This window comes from Brassica napus, chromosome A4 (assembly GCF_020379485.1).
Source record: "Brassica napus cultivar Da-Ae chromosome A4, Da-Ae, whole genome shotgun sequence".
Taxonomy (NCBI): Eukaryota; Viridiplantae; Streptophyta; class Magnoliopsida; order Brassicales; family Brassicaceae; genus Brassica; species Brassica napus.
Genome location: NC_063437.1, coordinates 17,062,798 through 17,083,569, shown reverse-complemented (window position 1 = coordinate 17,083,569; position 20,772 = coordinate 17,062,798). Strand labels below are relative to the sequence as shown.

General features: G+C 31.0%; 1 protein-coding gene and 1 pseudogene across 1 annotated transcript; one reads left to right on the top strand and one right to left on the bottom strand.

Moving 5' to 3' along the window:
* Positions 1-2,152: 2,152 nt before the first annotated feature.
* LOC106450104 (homeobox-leucine zipper protein HDG2-like) lies at positions 2,153-9,597 on the bottom strand. The gene is made up of 13 exons (XM_013891765.3): positions 8,448-9,597; positions 8,130-8,188; positions 6,375-6,671; positions 6,168-6,285; positions 5,582-5,770; positions 4,831-5,250; positions 4,639-4,740; positions 4,329-4,529; positions 3,674-3,857; positions 3,292-3,560; positions 3,113-3,205; positions 2,678-3,028; positions 2,153-2,598 (listed from the first exon to the last, which is right to left on the bottom strand). The coding sequence occupies exons 3-12, from the start codon at positions 6,635-6,637 to the stop codon at positions 2,681-2,683; spliced, it is 2,187 nt and encodes a 728-aa protein (XP_013747219.2). The 5' UTR covers positions 6,638-6,671; positions 8,130-8,188; positions 8,448-9,597; the 3' UTR covers positions 2,153-2,598; positions 2,678-2,680.
* An 8,378-nt stretch (positions 9,598-17,975) lies between these two features.
* On the top strand, positions 17,976-19,379 carry LOC106450102 (annotated as a pseudogene).
* Positions 19,380-20,772: the final 1,393 nt, after the last annotated feature.

The following is a 20,772-nucleotide window of genomic DNA, read 5'->3' as shown; positions in this document are numbered from 1 at the left end:
ATGGTACAATCCGACTGCTTCTCCACCATTGCTTTGAACTTCTTGAACAGTGAGAATGTCTCTGACTTTTGCTTCATGAAGTATACCCAACACATGTGAGTATGATCATCCAAGAATAGCAAAAAGTATCGGCTTCCATCAACAGACTGGTGCTGCATCGGCCCACATACATCCGTATGTACAATCTCAAGCTTCTCTCTTGTCTTAGTTTGAGATTCCTTTGGGAAGCTTTTGCGTGATTGCTTTCCAAGTCTACACGCCTCACATGCTTCCTTCTTGACTTTAAACTTTGGTAATCCCTTTACCAAGTCTTTGTCTTGCATTTGTTGCAACCTTTTGTCGCCTACATGACCAAGTCTCTTGTGCCATGTCTCCATCTTTCCTTGCTCACTAGCGCTCAAGGCCTCTTCTACCTGAGCCGAACTCATCCTGATTCGATAGCTTTTGTGAGTCATTGGGATATCCATTATCCTCCTTCCTTTTGCATCATCTATGATGCATCTCTTCTCTTGGAAACTCACCCGGTATCCGCTTGAAACAATTTGTGGAACACTCAACAAATTTTTCGCCAAACCCGGAACCAAGAATACATTTCTGATGGTCTTCTTGCCACCTTTGGTCATGACGGTAATGTCTCCTTTACCGGCTGTCATGACTGTGCTTCCATTTCCAATCTTTATTGGAACCTTGATACTCCTATCAAGCTTTGAGAAGTAACTCTCCTCCTTTGTCATATGATTAGTTGCTCCACTGTCTACTAACCAGACATCTTCCATCACTGTTGTTGCTGCTTCGCTCGCACTGAACAACATGTGATCTTCATTTGAATCTTCTTCGAGACTCACATGTGCCTTCTCTTTCTTCTTTGAGTAGCACTGATTTGCAAAGTGGCCTAACTTGCCACAATTGTAACACTCCTTGTTACTTCTGTGATCCTTCTTTGGATCTTCCTTCTTCTGTTTCCTCCAACACTCGCTCTCATTGTGGTTGTTTCTCTTGCAGAAACCGCACCACTTCTTGCCTCCTTGGCGCTTTGAGTTGTCTTGTGTAACACCAGAATTTTGTGTTTAACACGAGCATCGAATGCTCCTTCACTGGTGCTTTCTTCTCTTGCAGCCAGCCTTGCTTCATGAGCCTTCAAGATCCCGATCAACTCTGTCATCTTTGTTGAAGTCAAATCGCTTGTTTGCTCCAACACACTGACTATGCTATCAAATTTGGCTGGGAGAGAGATGAGTATCTTCTGTATGAGTTGAACATCTGACTTCTGTTCACCATGATAAGTTAATTGATTTGCCAATTCAACTATCTTATCTGTGAAGACCTTAATGTCTTCATTCTCATACATCTTCAGATTCTCATACTCCCTTCGCAATGTTTGAAGTTTAATCAAACGAACTTGAGGAGAGCCTTCATACTCCTCCTTCAATGCATCCCACGCCTCTTTGGATGTTGATGCTGCTGCAATCCGTGAGAATATATGATCCGATACAGCAGTTTGCAAGATTTGCAAAGCCAATGTATCGTTCATCATCGCTTCTTCTCTAAGCGATCTTGCCCTTGCTGTTTCAGGGGTTTCATCCACTTGTGCTGGTGGGGCTGCTACGCCTTCTTCAACCACAGACCATAACTTCCTGGTCTTGAGAATGGTTGTCATCTTGATGCTCCAGAAGTCGTACTTCTCTCCATCAAATATGGGGATTACTTGATTCTTCATCGTTTCGAATGATTCCGAAATCGTATGACAAAATCCTCTAGCCTCCTTTTCTCCACGCCAAGTGTTTCTCTTACTAGTGCTTTTTCCTTTGTCCTCTCAAACGTAAAGCTCTGATACCATGTTAATCTTTTACCAACCGCTTGTGTTACACAACGATCACAATGTGTTACACACGAGTTCGAGAGAAAGAATAAGATAGACGTTTCAGGCTTATAAACTTTTCTGAAAATACTTTTGTATTATTGAGATTCGGTTGTTTTGTTTACAACAGATGATTGATCTTTATATAGAGATCGAATCAATACAAGTATAAGAGACACAACTCTTTATACTAAAGGACACAACTTGAAGAGTTACAACTCTTTGTGTAATAACATAAATAACTAACTTATGTAAATGTATCAAGGAGAGATTAGATTATAGTTTAACAGTTGTGGAACTTCAAGGTGATTCTGAGGTACGACAAAGTTGATGAGTAGACTCCACTTTGTAGAAAGGCAAGTTGTATTGTAATTACTTATGAGCTAACATGTAAGCAAGATCACAAAAAAAAAGATCAATGAAATAAAACACACATAAACACTGAAATAAAACACACAAAAAACATCAGCGAAACAAAAACACATATGCAAAATTATCAAGACCACAAAAAAGATCAAAAGCCATCAGAAAAAGTTCAAAAAAAACATATTTGAAACACAAATAGAGAAATGAGTTTGATAAGGTTCCAACAATAACAATGAAACAAAACACACAAAAACTGAAATAACAATTGTCTTAGCAAAAGTTCACAAGGAAGTAACATTCAACAGAAAAACCAAGCATGGCTTCTTCTCAGGTTCATTCTTGACTCCTCCCATTGATTTACTCCTCTGCATCCCCTTCAAAGAAATAAAGAAAGTCACGTTGCAGGCATCAATGGTTTTAAGTTTCTTTACTGAAATGAGTTCAGTGATGTACCTTTCAAACAGTCTGCTGACTAAAGTAAGCTCTGATCTTATTCGCGGTTGTTAAAATCAGATTCTCAGTGGTTGCAAGAGAGCTAAAAGACAGCATAGTCGAAGGATCTTTTTCAGCCAGAACCTGAAAGGCAGTACTCACTAGTGACCCTCCTTCTCTTCCAGGCTGAGCCGTACCATCAGGAAGAATAGCAAAACCCATTGGAAGTAGTGACACATTGCCAGGGTCACCTCCCATGAGAACATTCTCTGTCAATGTTACATCAAGAGGTGCGTAGATCACAAATGAAGCGGTTGGGTCAGTAGAGGTCTCTTGGATCATCATCATCTTTTTCTGGCTAGTGTTTGGGGTCTGTATAACCAGAAACACATTAGTCACATATTAAAGACCAAAAAAAGAATCAAAAACAGACTAAACAGAGAGTAACTTTTATACCCGGAGTAAAGATACACAGTTCCTACTGTCTCTCCCATTTCCAATCTGTGACATCAACTGTAAACCTTCCCCTCCGGTTGTGATAACATCCCACTGCATATAACATTTCAAAACATGTTATATATATCAAGAAAGAAATCAAAACAAAGAGGAGTTATTGTTCCAAAAAAGGTACTAACATTGGTTCGATTGTTGGCATCTCTGAGGAAGTCAAAGACAGTCTTAGGAGGAACCGGTAGCCAAAACGAAGTGGATGCATAGAGAATGACCCCTACAGGCCTTCCTGGATCATTCAAGCTCTTTCGAGTCATCGCTCTGACAGTATTTCCTCCATTACCAGACAATCCAAACCATATATCTCCATTTGAAGTAGCCACTCCAGAGAGGAAGCTTCTTGTCATCCTCTCAGCTATCTTCAGAAGGCTCTGCTTTGCATTGTTCGTTATCACTGCACCATTCCACAAACAAAATCACAAAATGGTTAAGGAAAAAAGAGAGAAAGAGTTTATCACTTAGAAGCAATGTTTGTGATTGCGTAAGATCATAGGGAGTAGCAAATACTTATTAGACCATCCGGTTCTATGGATGGAACATTTGGAGACATGATGTAGGCTAAACGCTCGCACTGGCGCTCCAATGTTTCAACCCAACGTTCAGCACTTAAAGCTTGACCAGAGCTGATTAAGGACTTATACAAGGGGTGTACTTCTCTGTCATCTACCTCCACATGCTCAACCCAAGTAACCTTTTTCAAAACCAAAATGATAACCATTTAAACTTGTTTACACACAAAACTAACTCTGCGGATTTCAACTGAGCCGAACAAAAAAATTCGGTTTTCAGTTTGGTTATGGTTTCGAGATTGATTTAATTTCAATATTTTGAAAATACTTCAGTTTTTGGTTCAGTTTTAAGTTAGTTCGATTTTTTCTTAAAAATGAATTATACCCGAAAAAATATAACCGAATTAACCAATATTTTCCATTTTTTTAAAAAAAATTCAAATTTAATCGAAACAAAAAATTTGGTTATTTTCGGTAAAATACTAAAATTTTGAAAACTGAAATTTACCAAAACCAAAATTTCGGTTTAATTTGGTGAGATTATGGCGAAAATATCTGACCCGAATAAACCAAAAAAAAAAAAAAAAAAACGCATAAACCGGATGGCTACACAAAACCATAACAAGACAATTAACCACAAAGTCAAGTAGTACCTTGCAGAATCCATTTTCAATTTGCTGAATCAAACATCCAGAGGGCCGTCTCCGACATTTAAGTTCAAGGTTTGGAAAGAGATGGTCGATAGAAACATCGACCACCGCCCATATACCGTCACCTTGCTGCTTACAGTGGCGGACGAAGTAGCATTCTCGGGTTGAGACTACTGGCGAAAGAACTTGGTATTCAGCAGTCATCTGTGTAGTGATAACAACAATAGTATTAGTTATGTTGATAGTATTGTTCTTATTTTAGAATTCTTGAACTTGTACATATATTATATTGGAATAAAATTGAAAGATCTACCAGATGGAACGCTCCGTCAAAGTTTCCTTGGACTCCAGTCAAGAGAGCGTCATGACTCATGGCTCTAGCAACCATTCTAGCAAACATGTTCGACCAAAGATTCTGTGAAAATACACGTTAGTTAATAACACCACCTTGTAGACACTATTAACGTATGTATGTTGTTGACAAGGGAACATTTAATTAACTTACCACATCCATTAGACTTTGAACAATGTCTAGATGGTTCATGAACGCGATTGAGGTTGCCTTGGATGCCTCGGTTCTAAGCCCATTCAGTATAGGCCCGAGTCCGTTCCGAAATATTCTTGTGTATTCATTCAAGTTTAAAGCTAAGCTCGTGCCATTAGCTCCTATGTCCCACAGCGGTTCATCCAGTCGAGCCATCGCCATTAGCTCCTTCATGGCTAACTCTGCTAACTCTATGATCAACGGCTTATCGCCATCTTTCACTCTAAGTGCTGACCCCGGGACGTTTCCGATACTTCCATAGACTTCTCTTCTATTAGATGCTATCTCTTCCAAAGGTCGAGCTGGAACAGGAGGAGTAAGGGTATAGTTCATTACAGGCTTGCCTGTACACTTGGGCATCACCAAAGATAATTGACGGATCTAGCACCCCAAAAGACAAAAAAAAAAAGAAGTTGAAAATTAGATTTGAATTGATTTTTATATGTATGAACTAATTACATAGCCTACTGATATGCTGTATGAATTGATTTTTATATGTATGAACTTTCAAATCTATATATTGGCAACCAAAAAAATTGTATAAGAATCTATGAGTTTCACCATGTTGATTTCAGTGGTACGTTGTGAAATGGTTATGAGACTAATCATATATGTTAGTCTCCGGTGTATGCCTAGCATTTTAAGTTAAAAATACATTATAAAGGTGCATGGCTCACTTATTCATCTTCTAGTACACATAGTACGTACGTACCTCTTCAGCTAACTTAGTATTTTCGAGGAGAAGATGATGTTCCTCGAAAGACATTTCACCAATTGCGGTTTTACCTCCACACCTATGACATATGGCCTTAGCAATAGATGCTCGACATTGGTGGTTTTCGGCTCTAAGCCTATCGTTCTCTGCCCGAAGTTGTGAGTTCTCATGGCGTTCTTGATGATTCTGCCAAAAAAAAAAGACCAAGCCGAGTGGTTATATATATATTTAGAATGGATGAGTAACAAAGACAACGAAGTTTTTGGTTTTTAAGTGAGTTAAGAATTAATTTAGTAAAAGAAGTGATCATGAATATTGATCGCGTTCGTGCAACCCTCACACCAACGTATAAGCGCGATTTATGTCACATTTGTGTGGCGCGCGCAATTAGACATTTAATTTGAAAAACCTTATGCATAATACATGTGTGTTGCATTTATATTCTCTCGCATTATGTCAACACTACATATGTATAGATAACCATCAATATATATTTATCTACCATGTATCAGAACCAACTATAATTTTTGTCAAAATATTAAATATGTGATAACTGATGATACATTTTTTGACATACATATACCTTTATTTGGGTGCGTTTGTTCTGGAACCAGAATTTGATCTGATGATGGTCTAATCCCAGCTGACGGCTAAGCTCTTTCCTTTGCGTGTCATCTGGATGAGGACACTCTTTGAAGAAACTATTCAACAAAGAAACAAGACACAAATGAAAGTTAAAGTTTTATAGTTACATACAATAAGACCAAAATGAAAGTTAAGGAAGAATTACTTTTCCAATTCCTGGATTTGATGTTTGGTGTGACGATGATAACGTTTTCTCTTACTAGGACGTGCTGGATCTTGATGATCGCTTCCATCTTCTTGATTCTCACTTGTATTAGCACTGTCTATTTCCTCATCCCCCAAAACAATACCCCCATTCATGTCGTTGTTGGTGGTGGTGATGTTGTTTCCGTTGTTGTTGTTGTTGTTGTTGTTACCGTCTCCAACATTGTTGTTCATCTCCACTGGTACCATGTTGGGCTGAGACATTTTTGCTATTTTTTCTTTGGATAATCTGGAAGATCTTTAGAGTTTCAAAAACTATCAGTACTAGAGATTAAACTCAAATAAGATAAATGATAATTTTAACTCATAATATCCAGAAATTAGGGTTTACTAGAAAGGTTTATTTCGTTTCCCTTAGTATCTAGACAACACTCTTGCCCACATACACTGAATTCGTTACAAGAAAAAGTTAGCTTCTCCAAGTCAACTACTTTTCTTTCTCTCCTTTTTCTTCTTCTTAAAGATCTTATAAATAAAAGAGAAACATAAAATAATATAAGAAATTCAGGATGACGATATTTGTAATGAAAGGACCTACCAATTCAAATTAAGGACACAAAAACGCATAACACCGCAACCAGCATATTAACAAAGAATCAACATAAATTGACTTTCATAGACAGAAACAAATGAAATCAAATATATACTGAAAAAAATCAAGATTGTAAAAAGGATAAGTCTTCTTAGAGACTGATTGAAAATCGTAGTATCAAGCCTATCAAAAGAATACTTAACATGTTTTGTTTTAACATTAAATTTATTTTGAAGGTTCCTCAGTTTACAGAGATATAAATTGAAAAAGGAGAACATCTAAATAAAATAAAGAGAAAGGGAAAAGAATACAAAAATATAAGTGGTGGATTCTTTTCTCAAACAGTTAATTAATGTTTGCAGCCAAATTAATAATGGTGTAGCTTAGAGTCTTTAGACCCTTTCCTAATCGATATAAATATTCTATTAATCTAGATTGATTATTAATTTATTTTATAAAAATTTAAAATATAGAAAAAAATCTTAATACAGATGTGACATCATACAATTAATTATTTATAGTTCAATTATATCAATAATACAATCAATTTGTAAAAGTAAATCACTTATTAATTAATTTCAAAGATTATATTAATAGCGCATGAAATTTGAAATGCTGGAAAAACAACATAGCACAAAATTTGAAATACTGAAAAAAACATATTGTTCTTTTGTTTTGAAAATATGATTTACGTTTTTCAATAAATATATATAATTAATTACTAAGACCGGTACTAACATATCCTTTAATTATATATGTAATATCATATATTTATCTTATATCAATTACAATATAATAGAACTATAGATTATTCGTAAATAAATCTAAACCTTCAGTCCAATCTGATTAGAAGCATACAAAATTTTGAACATTGAGTATTTTTTTTAATTAATCATGTATATATATTATGGATTAATTGGACGACCACTGAAAAAGATCTAACTATAACTATGTAAGAATTTAAAGAAGTTGTATAATATTTTAAAATTTTCCGAATATATTTTTCATTAATTGTTTATGTATATGTAGTCAGATCTTTCCCGGTGGAGATCTAACTATGTAAGATGCATAAATAATTTTACACACATACATAGTGTATATAAACGTCATGCACGAAAACATAAATTGAAAAGGATAAGTAAGACTATGAGAATCCAACGATACCTTTATGGTTCCTTTGTTAGCGTCGTTTCTCACTCCAGCTTTGTCTAATCACTCTCTTTCTATAAACGAGAAAAAATATAAATCTATAAACAAATACGATACGGTCCAGATAGCAGTATAAATAAGAATCATGTCATCATTTGATGTACCATTTATGTATATGGACATGATAGATAATTAAATAAGTTATTGATGATTAGGTACTTTGCCATAAAATGAATGGTTCAATAAATTTAACCATAATTAATGAGAAAGTTAATGAATATGAATGGTTCAATAAATTTAACCATGCTTAATGAGAAAGTTAATGAATATTACAAATGTACGTTGTCGATGAAGAATAGGCAATGAGTTTGGTCGGAAAACTGTTGGTGGTTTTACGAAGCGGTTTAGAGGCGTACGTTCAAAGGAGAGAGTTAATGAAAGTGTTGGAGAGAGGATTAGTAAGTGTGCTATTGAATTTAATGGTGATATATCATATATATATATTGTGAGAGGCAGAGACGCACTCTTAGTCTATATCTACCCTACACGCTCGACGAAAAGAAAACAGAAGAAAAGAGAGAGAGAAAGAGAAAGTATGACTTTTTCACAGTTTCTATCCTTGGCACAATATAGTAGACAAAAATTTAGTTTCTTACCATTAGAAGAAAAATATTATTAAGATAGTCTTCTTTACATTTTAATGTGTACTCTATTCTTGTTATTTAAACTTTTCATTTTAAGAAATAAATAATTCATAAATCATTTATGGTAGGACCTAGGACTATGCATATATCTGTAAGAAAAAATCACATTATTTAAATTTGTTTCAAAATCTAAATTTTTTTTACCTAAAATACACAATCAATCTTATTTATAATACTAATACAAGAGATAAACTTTTCTCAAATGATTCTTTCAATAATATATACATTTTCTTAAATTTTAAATTACTTTTGCGATTGTTTGGTCTCAGATTAACTTACATATTCAAGATTGGTTCATTTATATATATGTTATCATATATCTTGTTAATAACAAATTAAATTTTGGGTCAATGGTGGAATTTTTTTATTAGTATTGACTGGACCATCATTTATTAATTAAATGAATAAAAATGATCGGAATAAGAAACAAAAAGGAAAATATAAAATGATATTCTTACTAATTTGATCGATTACAAAAATCTTATAAAAAAAGTTATTGTCAATAAAAGAATAGAAAATTATTTGATTGATTACCAATTTAATCATTTATTCAAAAAATAAAATGATCGGAATAAGAAACAAGATGGAAAATCTAAAACTGTATTCGTACTAATTTGATCGATCACAAATATATTTTTAAGTCAATAAAAGAAAAAAAAAGTGTAACATTTATTCTTAAATTTTAAATTACTTTTGCGATTTTTTTGGTCTCAGATTAACTTACATATTCAAGATTGGTTCATTTATATATGTTATCATATATCTTGTTAATAACAAATTAAAATTTGGGTCAATGGTGGCATTTTTTTTTATTAGTATTGACTGGGCCATCATTTATTAATTAAAAGAATAAAAATGATCGAAATAAGAAACAAAATAGAAAATATAAAACGATATTCTTACTAATTTGATCGATTACAAAAATCTTAACAAAAAGTTATAGTCAATAAAAGAATAGGGAATTATTTGATTGATTACCAATTTGAACATTTATTCAAAAAATAAAATTATCGGAATAAGAAACAAGATGGAAAATCCAAAACGGTATCCTTACTAATTTGATCGATCATAAATATCTTTTTTTAAGTCAATAAAAGAAAAAGAAATGTAACATTTATTTTGGAAACCCCGTCAAATATCATTACAAGTAGTCCTTAGTCAAATATTTTATTACCAAGTTACTAAATCAAATGAATTTGACCAGAATAATAATCATGTTTTAAAAAAATAATGAAAATTATTGATTAACTAAATATACAATAAAATTTTAAGCGCTAGTGCCTAGTGTGTAAGGTTTAGTTTGTTTGCAGAAATTAGATTTGTATAATTAGTCGGCCCTGGCATCAAGCAAATGAAGCAATTGCTTGTGGCCATTTATTTTATGAATAAGATTCGGCCACATAATCAATATATTCCCTTTAATCTAGTGGCAATGCTCACTAAACTTGCCTTCTTCAGCTCATGGGTTCGACCATCAGTGGCTACAGATCCGGCCACATATTATTTTTTTTGCTTCCAATCTTAAATATTCTAGGACCGGCTCTGTGTATAAACCATGTTGTAAGCTAGTTTACTCCGAATTCAACATCCAGTTACAATATATTTGGGTTGTTTAAATATATGGTCGGAAAAATACTTCAAATTGAATATCTGTTTTTTACTAAAATCCTTACAAAAAGTTCTAAATCCCCAAAATCTCGAATCTAGCTCTGGTGTCAATATATTACTTATATGCTAAAATTGTTTCGAAGCCACGAAATAACTTTGGGAGTGATTGGCAATTGTTGTAGATGTTTTCCATGGCCATAATTATATTTACAGTCCTAAATCTACACCAATCTTGATTTGTATTTTTTTAAAGCTCACAACCATTTTTTAAAAATCCACAGCATTTCTTTAATCTAATGTCTTTATAATTGTTCTGCCGAAACAAATACCTATAACTCAAATTTAAATACTTTTAAAAATTAAAAATCTAGAACCAAAGCAAAAAAAATCACAGCAATATTTCTACAGCCAAAAATGAAATCACAGCTCTTACCAATCAAGCTCTATATCAAGCTCTTACCAATCAAATCTTATATCAAGCCGAGTCTAAGCCCATTTTGTGATTTAGATGAAACAATTATAGAGCTGAGCATAAAATCATTTTGTGAAACACAACAAAACAACTATATATAGAGTCGAGTCTAAGCCCATTGTCTGATACACCCGGAACAATAATTTTTTTGGAGCACCTACGGCATTCAACTAGGTACCTCTTAGACTCTTAGTTGGTAACACAAAAATTGTTTCTTACAGTCTTCATTCTGTCTTTTAATTAAGGTCCACTTTCTATAATATCCACAAAAGAAAATTTGAAAGTATTTTATATATAAATCTATAAAATAAATTATTCTTAACCTGATATATGTTAATTTATATCATTTGAAGTCAATATATATTATAAAGTAGCATAATTGCTGCATGCTTCTCCCCAAAGGTGACTGAAAGCTTATTAACCATTAGGAGTAGGGTGAGCACTGATTGAATGTCTGGATCTTTTAGAGGTATTCATGATCCGGTTTATTTGGTCAGAACAATCAATTATCCGATTCAGTTCGATCAGTAGCCAACCGGATATTTATTGTCCCGGATATCCGAAAAATTAAGATTTTTAACTGGATATCCACACGATCTGTACAAAATAAAATTATTTTAATTTTAAAATAATAATATTTTATTACAAAAATAAAAATAATTATTTAATTTTTAAAATTCTAATAAATATATAATAAATTTAATCATTAAAAATATTATAAAACTTATATAAATTATAATATTTATATAAATTATATATAGAATCATTTAAAATAGATGCATATATATGTAACAGATCAGATCGGATATCCGTTTCTAAAAATATTAGTATTTGTGATTTGTTTTATTTTTTATGAATATTGTATATTAGTATTTGATTTGTTTCTTTGAGTTATGGATATGATATATTTCCTTAGATTTTTTTTTCAAATTTGTATTTTTTTCCTCTAAAATATGATATATTTCCTTTATTCGAAAATATGATATATCTCATTTTTATATAATATTTTATTGCTCTTTTTATTTTACATTTTTACCCTTTTGTCTCATTTATATGTTTTCTGCATTTATATTCCAGACCAATTAATCCAGTCACCAAGTCAAACAACAGTTGGGGTTTATTAGGTCACCCCCTGTGTTTCGAACCGAAAACTCTTAACTCAGTTAAGAAGCACACAACCACTAAGATACATGCATGTTTTGGGGTTTTTTATGCCCATATATATATAACCTAATTTGGCGCCTAAAGCTGGTGCTTATTAGGTCAGGGCCGGTGGTACTGCAGAAAACTCAAGTTTCTTCGGCAAAATGAACCGTTATCAATTGAGGGGGCCCCGGCTCATCTCCATCACGAGTACAAACCTCACGAGGATAGTGATCTAAATGTCTTGCAAATGAAATTTAGAATAGATGATTAGTGAAGTGAATAGTGGAGTGTCACAACTGTCGGCTTTATGTTATAGGATTGGGCTAATTGGTTACACTTGCATCATTATTTGTTTGCCATAATCAGTTGATTTGCCAATGATCCAATGTTTTCACCTTATTAACCTTTTTAGTTACTTTAATTGTGTAGCCTTAATGTTTATTGTTTTGTTAGTCATTTTCATTGCTTATCGTGTTGTCTTGCTTTGTGTTATTTTATGTTTTAGCTTTAGTTCAACTAGTAAAATCATAACAAGTTTATTAATGTGAAAGGTTCCGTGCAACAGTAAAGTAATGAACTAGCTAAGTAACTCCTAAATGCAATTGGGTTGGTATAAGACAAAATTCTAAGGATTGTTTACCTTTCGTTTTTTTTTTTGAATGAGTCTGTTTTTTAAAAAGATTAATGAATCCTTTATATACACTTTATTTTTACGTATTAACATTTTTTTACATATTATAAAACAAATTAATAAATATATATTGAATAATTTACACATATACATAAATTAAAGAAATCACTATGGTTTATTTTGTGGTGAATACATTTAAACAATTATTTTCCTCTATTTTGTATTGTATGGAATTAAATTTAAATAATATTAACATATATATATATATATATATAGTATATAGTATGATTTTATGATCATTTGTAATTTTTAACCAAAAAAATTAAACAATTAATAACAAAAAATTAGTTTGGGACTTTTAATATTTTAATAAATTATAATATTTCTTGAAAATTCAATGCAAATTTTGAAATTAAAATATTAAGTTCTCAATTTAAAATATTTAAACCATTGATCACAAAATTTTCAGTATGAGGCTTTTAAAAGTTTTCATAATTTATAGTCGTTTTTAAAATTCAAAATATAACATATACGAAAAAATCTAATTTATATGGTTAACATTATTGTTTAATTTATTTTAATAATATAGCATTAAAAAAATAATTGAGGATATGTAAATTGTTATCAAATATTTATTATTAAAATCACTAATTGTCAAAATATATATTCTATTCATTTTTGGTAACTCCGTAGTTTTTATTTAAAGAAAGAATGAAAAATTTTAATTGTAGATTGTTAATAAATTTATGGTTAATTTAATGACAAATATATAATATATGTTCAGTGGACTAACATATTTTTCTAAAGATGTTAAGAGCTAGGAAGCATAGCTAAAATGATATAATGTTTCTCTTGTAATATATACTAAGTTTTGACCCGCACGTCCACACGGGTGTATTTAAAAAAAAATAACACTATTTATTTTTTATGTCACTATTTAGGGTTGAAAACAAAACTCAAATTCGAAGAACTGAAATGATCCCAATCCAAATAAGTAGCACCAAATCTGAACTGAAATTGATTAAATATCTGAATTATTCAAAGTTTTGGTATTTGAAGAACTGAAACCTAATCAGATCCGAACCGAAGTATTTTGGATATCCAAAATAGATTTATATACTTATATATATTAATTATATTTAGATTTAATATATATAAAAACATCCATAATATATATACTACTTTCAAGTTTGTTTAAATACTTGAAAAAATATACAAATAATCAAACGTAAATATCTAAAATAGTTAAAATATATTCAAAACTCCAAAAATACTTAAATAATTATTAATTTTCTATCCAAATATTTAAACCAAACCAAACCAATGTATATGTTAAGTTAGGTACTCTGGCATATGTTATTTAAATTTATATGTAATATATTATATTGTTTATAGATATTTAAAAAAATAAAACATATAATAAATTTGAAATTTTTTAAAAATAATTTAAATTAGTTTATCCAAATCTGAACCGAATCCTCAAAGATCTGAACTGAACACGAAATCCAAAACATACCCGAAAACGAATTCGAACGCCCACCCATAATCACTATTATATATCCTATATGTGTCATCATAGGTTACAAAAATATGTATTATCATATAAGTAATCATATAACTAATAATATTTTATACGTACAATCATATAAATAATCATATATATTATATTTTTAAATTTCAATGTGAAATATAAAAAAATATAATTTAAGTTGGTGTTTGAAATTGAGCTTTGTATTGTATTTTTTTTATATATATTGAAAACATTTTTATACTGGTTATTGGAAAATATGTTAGTAAAAATCTGTTTCAAAAAAAAAAATGTTAGTAAAAATCAAATTTTGAATATATATATTTTTTTGAATGAATTTTTTATATAAATAAATTTTAAATTATTATTTTGATTTGAATATGTATATCAAGTAACATAAGCTCATTATTTTTTTAATATAATGTAATGACCTTCCGATTTTTTTAATAGCATAAGTTTATTACTTTTTTCATAACTTACTGCTATCCATGTTTCCAAACATTACTATTTTTTTAACTGCTATTTATGTTGTCAAACAAAAACTTAAAATATTTCTATTTTAATAAGATAAATATGTGATAATAATGCTATTACACTTGTATTTCTTTCCGTAAAATGTTTAAACACAAGGGGTGACTGGTAAATGCTTTCCACAAGCCACATTAATGTACAATCATGCTTTAGTAAAGAGGATATGTTAGTTTTGAAAATCAATTTTCAAGCTCCTAATATCTATTCTTTTGAAAGTTTTTGAAATAATTCTACATCAATAAAATTTGCAGTTGCAGCTAAAAGCCCTTCCTACACAAGTCTATTTACTTAATCGTATTGATATTAATCCTTCAAAAAAACAAGGAATGTAGATCATGAGTTACCTTACATATATCATGTTTGCGCTTATATATGATACGATTTGCATTATTTGATTTCTATAGAAACTAATGACGGCTGTAATATATTATACGATTTGCACATTAATTTTGGCATGGTCCATTTCTTATTGATATATAAATGAAAATTTCAAAAAAATACTTTAATTAAATTTCGTTAAAATTTTTAATACCTATTTTTTTTGCTACCCATTTTAATATCTTAACTAATTTTTTTTTTTCATTTTAATACATTTTTTTTGTAAATTTGGATCCATTTAATACCCAAAATGTATACTATGTTTGTTTCATAATAAGTGTCACTTTAGGTCTAATTTGTTGTTTAAAAAACTGTCGTTCTAAAATTTCAATGTAACTTTGTACATTGAATTTATTTTTTACCCTCTTGAATAACAAATATTTTTTTATTTAAATCATTTTTATTTAATTAATCATACATTAAATAAAAATATATTAGTCTATTGCACAATTTTTAATCTTCGTGAAAATGATAAAGTGAAACTTAAAAAAAAAATAGATTGAGTATATTTTAGTCAGAAATATTAACAAGTTTCAAATAAAATTAAAAAAACAATATTTGAAAATTGTAATTTTATTTTATGTTTTGGAAATAAGTAACTAAATTTTAGATAATTTTAAATTGTGTAATAAAATTTTATGTTTTAAATATCGAATTTAGTTTGTTTTCTGAAATAAAAATAAATTTATTTTTTCTTTGAAAGTTAACTGTCTTTTCATGTAAATATTTCTTCAAGATTTAGTTACTTTCTTTCCTAAAAATTTAAAATAAAAGTAGAATTTTCATGATTTTTCTTAATTTTTGGAGAAATTTACAATTTGGTTAAAATTTATTAATACTTTAGATTAAAATTAAAATAAACAAATTTAGGTGTTAAAATGGAAACATGTTTAAACTTTTATGTATTAAAATGAGCTAAATGATTAGTTAATGTATTAAACTGGGTAGCAAAAAATTTAAGGTATTAAAATGTAACAAAATTTAGTTGGAGTACTTTTATGAAATTTTCCCGTATATAAACAAAAATATAGGTCTATTTCTTATTAATAAGCCAAAAATATATAATAATATCTATATACCAAGAAGAAGTTATGGTTATCTTATTAGTTTATGGTTATATATGGTCCATCAATGGCAAGCATTTTCTTGGTCCAATATTTTACCCCATAAAAATGTGTTTAAAATTAGTATATAAACTTTATTATTAACACAAATTATCCATAACTATGCATTCTGCGTATAACGCGGATCTTAGCCTAGTTATTTATTGCTAGCAGAGTAAGCTAACTGTTCCGAAATTGATTAAGTTTGTCAAATGGAAAGTCAATATTCTCCAAATTTTGGGTATAAATGTAGCCAGAACCAAATTTGATAGGATAAATTTTTGGGTATTACCGGTTCTTAACACAATATCCATACAAAAAAAAAGAACCGAATGATAATCTAATCTAACAAACTTTAGGATGGTTCATCTTTGGTTACCTGAAGTCGAAAACCAAAAAAAAAAGATAAATTAACTGAATCGAACCTGAATTGAAAACCAAATGCCTATTGAAAGGATCACAACTTTTTATAGATAAAAGGGTTACGTTTATACCATCCATACAATGTACATATATTAGTATACAAGTAATTATGTTGAGTCCGCAACAAAATGAATTGTGTTACGTTTTACTACACATTGCATCGCCCACGTTTCATTGTGAAGTTTTAGTTACATCGACCCGAGAACTAATTTGGAGATCTAGCAAATCGTTTAAAAGTTGTAGTGTCCACTCACCCCGTTGATCGTAGTATCAAGTATAATAATTCCTTTTATACGGTCTTTTTGAAAATATATTTTTTATCATGAAAATATTTATTTGATTATATATTTTTATCTTAATTTTTAACTAATTGTTTAGCAACCGCCTACCATTAGACCACCATGGTTATAGAGCTGGCTCCACATTAGGCTTCTCAAAATCATAAGCTTTCAGAAAATATATCAAAAGTAAAGAAAGCTCTATGAGTTTCAAGTTTCACGACTGAACGCTATACTAATCACTCAAGCAGTATGCATGCGTTTATTTACGTAGATGAATTACGTAGAAAATATATCAAAAGTAATGGATTGGTTTGCCACAAGAAGTTAGCAAGAGATTAAGTTGCTTTTGATCTTCAATATTTTTTCTTATTGCAAAAATAAAACAATGTTACACCTGATGTAAAAAAGTTTTTTTTTATTTGAATAAATTTAACATTTTTTCAAAAAAAAAAAAGAATTGCTAAAGTCAATCAAACACGTAAACCGTTGACCAAAACAAAGACATTTTTTTCTTATTTAACCAAAAACTCGTTGATTTGTTTCTTATATACAGAAACTTGTGTAACTTTCATATACTACACTTTCCTATGAATAATATATAATTTACATGTCTTCGTAAGCAGTTAAGGAACTTGCGTTTTTTTTTTTTTGCCAAATATGTGAATTCCATTAAAATGGGTAGAGTTTGTAACTTATTACAATCGGTGCAACTAAACTGGTTTTCGGTGCAACTAAACTGGTTTTCATTCGACAAGTGTAGCACCAAGAACGTTGTCTGGCTATTTATGGATTAGGTTAAATAAAATAAAAAGGCTTCTTGATCCATTATTAGTTCTTTACTTGATCCAACATAAATACTAACTCTCAACAGATACAAACACAAGTTAAATTATTTACCAACTCTGCTCACCGAAGATTCTTTTTCAATCACTTCTTCCTAAAACCACTATATACACACACATCTGACACCAAACGTTAAGCACCAAACATCATCATCTCTTTGATCTATCTTTCAAGCTCTTGTTGATTTTCCCTCACAAAATAAAAAAGAGAAGAGAATGGCATCCAGAGAAATGCTGATCATATTATTGGTCTTCGCAAGTACACTCATCGGTCTAGCAGTACCTACAGACCATACAATTGGTGGTCCTAGTGGTTGGACCGTAGGCACTAATCTTGGAACTTGGGCTGCAGGACAAACATTTGCTGTTGGAGATAATCTTGGTAATTAACACATCTTCATGCTAATCTTTGTTTCAACATAAACAAGACTAAAAATCTGAACACTATGGGTTTGAATGGCAACCAAGAAAATGAAAAGGAATACTCTGAACACTATGGGTTTGAATGAAAAAGAATATTATATTCCTTAACGTTCCTTAAAAAGATTACCATTCATGAGAAATATTTTTTCTCTTCATTCTTTTTCATTCCCTTTTTTTTTAGAGAATTATAATGTAAATTTGTTTCTTATTAATTTTGATAATTGAACTCTCATTCTTCATCATTTCCAAAATTTTATTCCTATTAATTCTTTTCCTATTAATTTCTAATGTTCTTTGATGAACACAAATTTTTTTTGCTACACACAGTTTTTGCTTACCCTTCTGCATTCCACGACGTCGTTGAAGTCACCAAACCGGAATTCGACAGCTGTCAAGCGGTTAAACCGCTTATAACGTTCGCTAATGGAAACTCCATTGTTCCTCTCACCACTCCTGGAAAAAGGTTACTACAACAAAGACTTATATGACATGATTTATATATATATATGTATATATATATACTTGGCAATATTCATAATTCGTGATAAATTATGTTTAGGTACTTCATTTGTGGAATGCCTGGACATTGCACACAAGGGATGAAACTTGAAGTAAACGTTATTCCAACCGCAAACTCAGCACCAACCGCACCGGTTCCAAACTCTGTTAATTCCATATATAAACGCGCCTTCACCTTCTTCTGTTCTACCAATACAACCTCTTAACCCTGTCCCTGCTCTCTCTCCTTCTTCCTCAACTCCGCTTCCTTCCTCCTCTCTGCCTCTTATTCCGGCACAGTCGCCGGGACTTTCTCCAACGGCTGCAGCGGGGACTTCTTTGCCGTTGTTCCCAGGCTCACCTGCCAGCTCTAGCAGCACCACCACCAAAACCGTCGGGAGCTTCCCTTCTAGTGGTACGGATACGACGGCTGATCTTTCCGGAGCAGGAGCTCCTCCGGTTGACTCCTCCTCCTCTTCCTCTACGAAAAGCCTTGTTTTGGGATTCGGATTCATGATTGCTATGATGCTTCATTTGTTCTAAGTGTTTAACTAGTAGAGAGAAATTTGTTTGCAGAGGTTAATGTGTTTGCCTTTACTTTTACTTTTTTTTGGTTTGATTGTTGTATATGTTGTTTTTGTTTTGTGGTTTCGTATGTGTATTTCAGAATTTACCATTGTATATCGGACCATATATATCCGACTATTTATTGTATATTATATTTTTATTTTCAAGTTATATTTATGGGATTTTTGCCAAAACTAACCCACAACTTGATTTTAATTCTAAACCTATACCCAAACTTGAATCAAATGCAAAACTAACCTAAAAGCCTAGTGAAATTACAGCTCAGCCCCTTGTGACCAAACAAAAAAGCAGAAGCCATTTTTACGAATATAGCCCCAGTAAATCGTCTGAGTCGTCTGAGATGTTGGAAGTCGTCTGGACGACTGAAGTGTAAGTCGTCTGGTACCAGTTTATTTTAAAAATAATTTATAAATCTTGTAAAAAATATTTTGATGCGTAAAAAATAAAAATCAAGTAATTATAAACAGTTTTAACTGATATAAATTAAGATATGATAAAATTGATTTGTTTTGAAGATATATGAGTGGAAGTAGTGAATCATGAAATACTTTGGTTTAGGAGTTTGGCAAACATATGTTGTAGTATTGTATGTATTGTTAGGGTTAGATTTTGGAAAACTAAAATGTTTTTTTCAAAAATTAGTTTTCACCTATATGTGTTTATTTCTGTGTATAGTAAACACTTTTCAAGTTTGATTTGGTTTTATGAAGTGTTTAATTAGATAATTAAGTTTAGGGGTTATGTTTAGGGTGTGGACGACTTATATTTCAGTCGTCTGTTGAATAATTTACCCGGACGACATATATTTCAGTCGTCCAGACGACTTACTTGTAAGTCGTCTGGAAAGTCTTCTATTTTAGTTTCCCGCTAAAAATATTTAATTTCCCGCTAAAAATATTAAACTCTTCTCGACGACTTACATGTAAGTCGTCTGTTTTAATTTCTTCACCAGACGACTGAAATGTAAGTCGTCCAGGAAGTCGTCTGAGTCAAAAATATTTAATCTAATTGGATTTTTTGTCTCCCTATATAAAGAAAAATTTACACATTCTCTCTCCTCCTCTCAAATGGCTGTAACAAAAATGTAATGTTCATCATTCTAAAACTCTCCAACCTCTCTCTAATCTCTTTGACTTGAAAACACCAAACTTTATATGAATTTTTCAGTTTTGTCTCATGTATTTCTTACTAATCTATCTCTTTTGCAGGTTTTTAATCAAACGGTACTCAACTTCCACTAATTTAGAGGTAGATCTATTAATTTTAGATATGTATTTTTGTGTGTTCTATAAATGTAGATTTATCTAATCTTCCACTCATTTTCTCTATTTTTAAGTCATTTGAACGTTTATGAATATGCAGGTTTTTCAGATCTGGATTTGATGTGCAGGTTTTTCAGATCTGGAAGACTTCTGGGACGACTTACCTGTTAGTCGTCTGGAAGTCGTCTGGACTTCTTGGAAGTCTTCTGACAAAGTCGTCTGGACTTCCAGGAAGTCGTC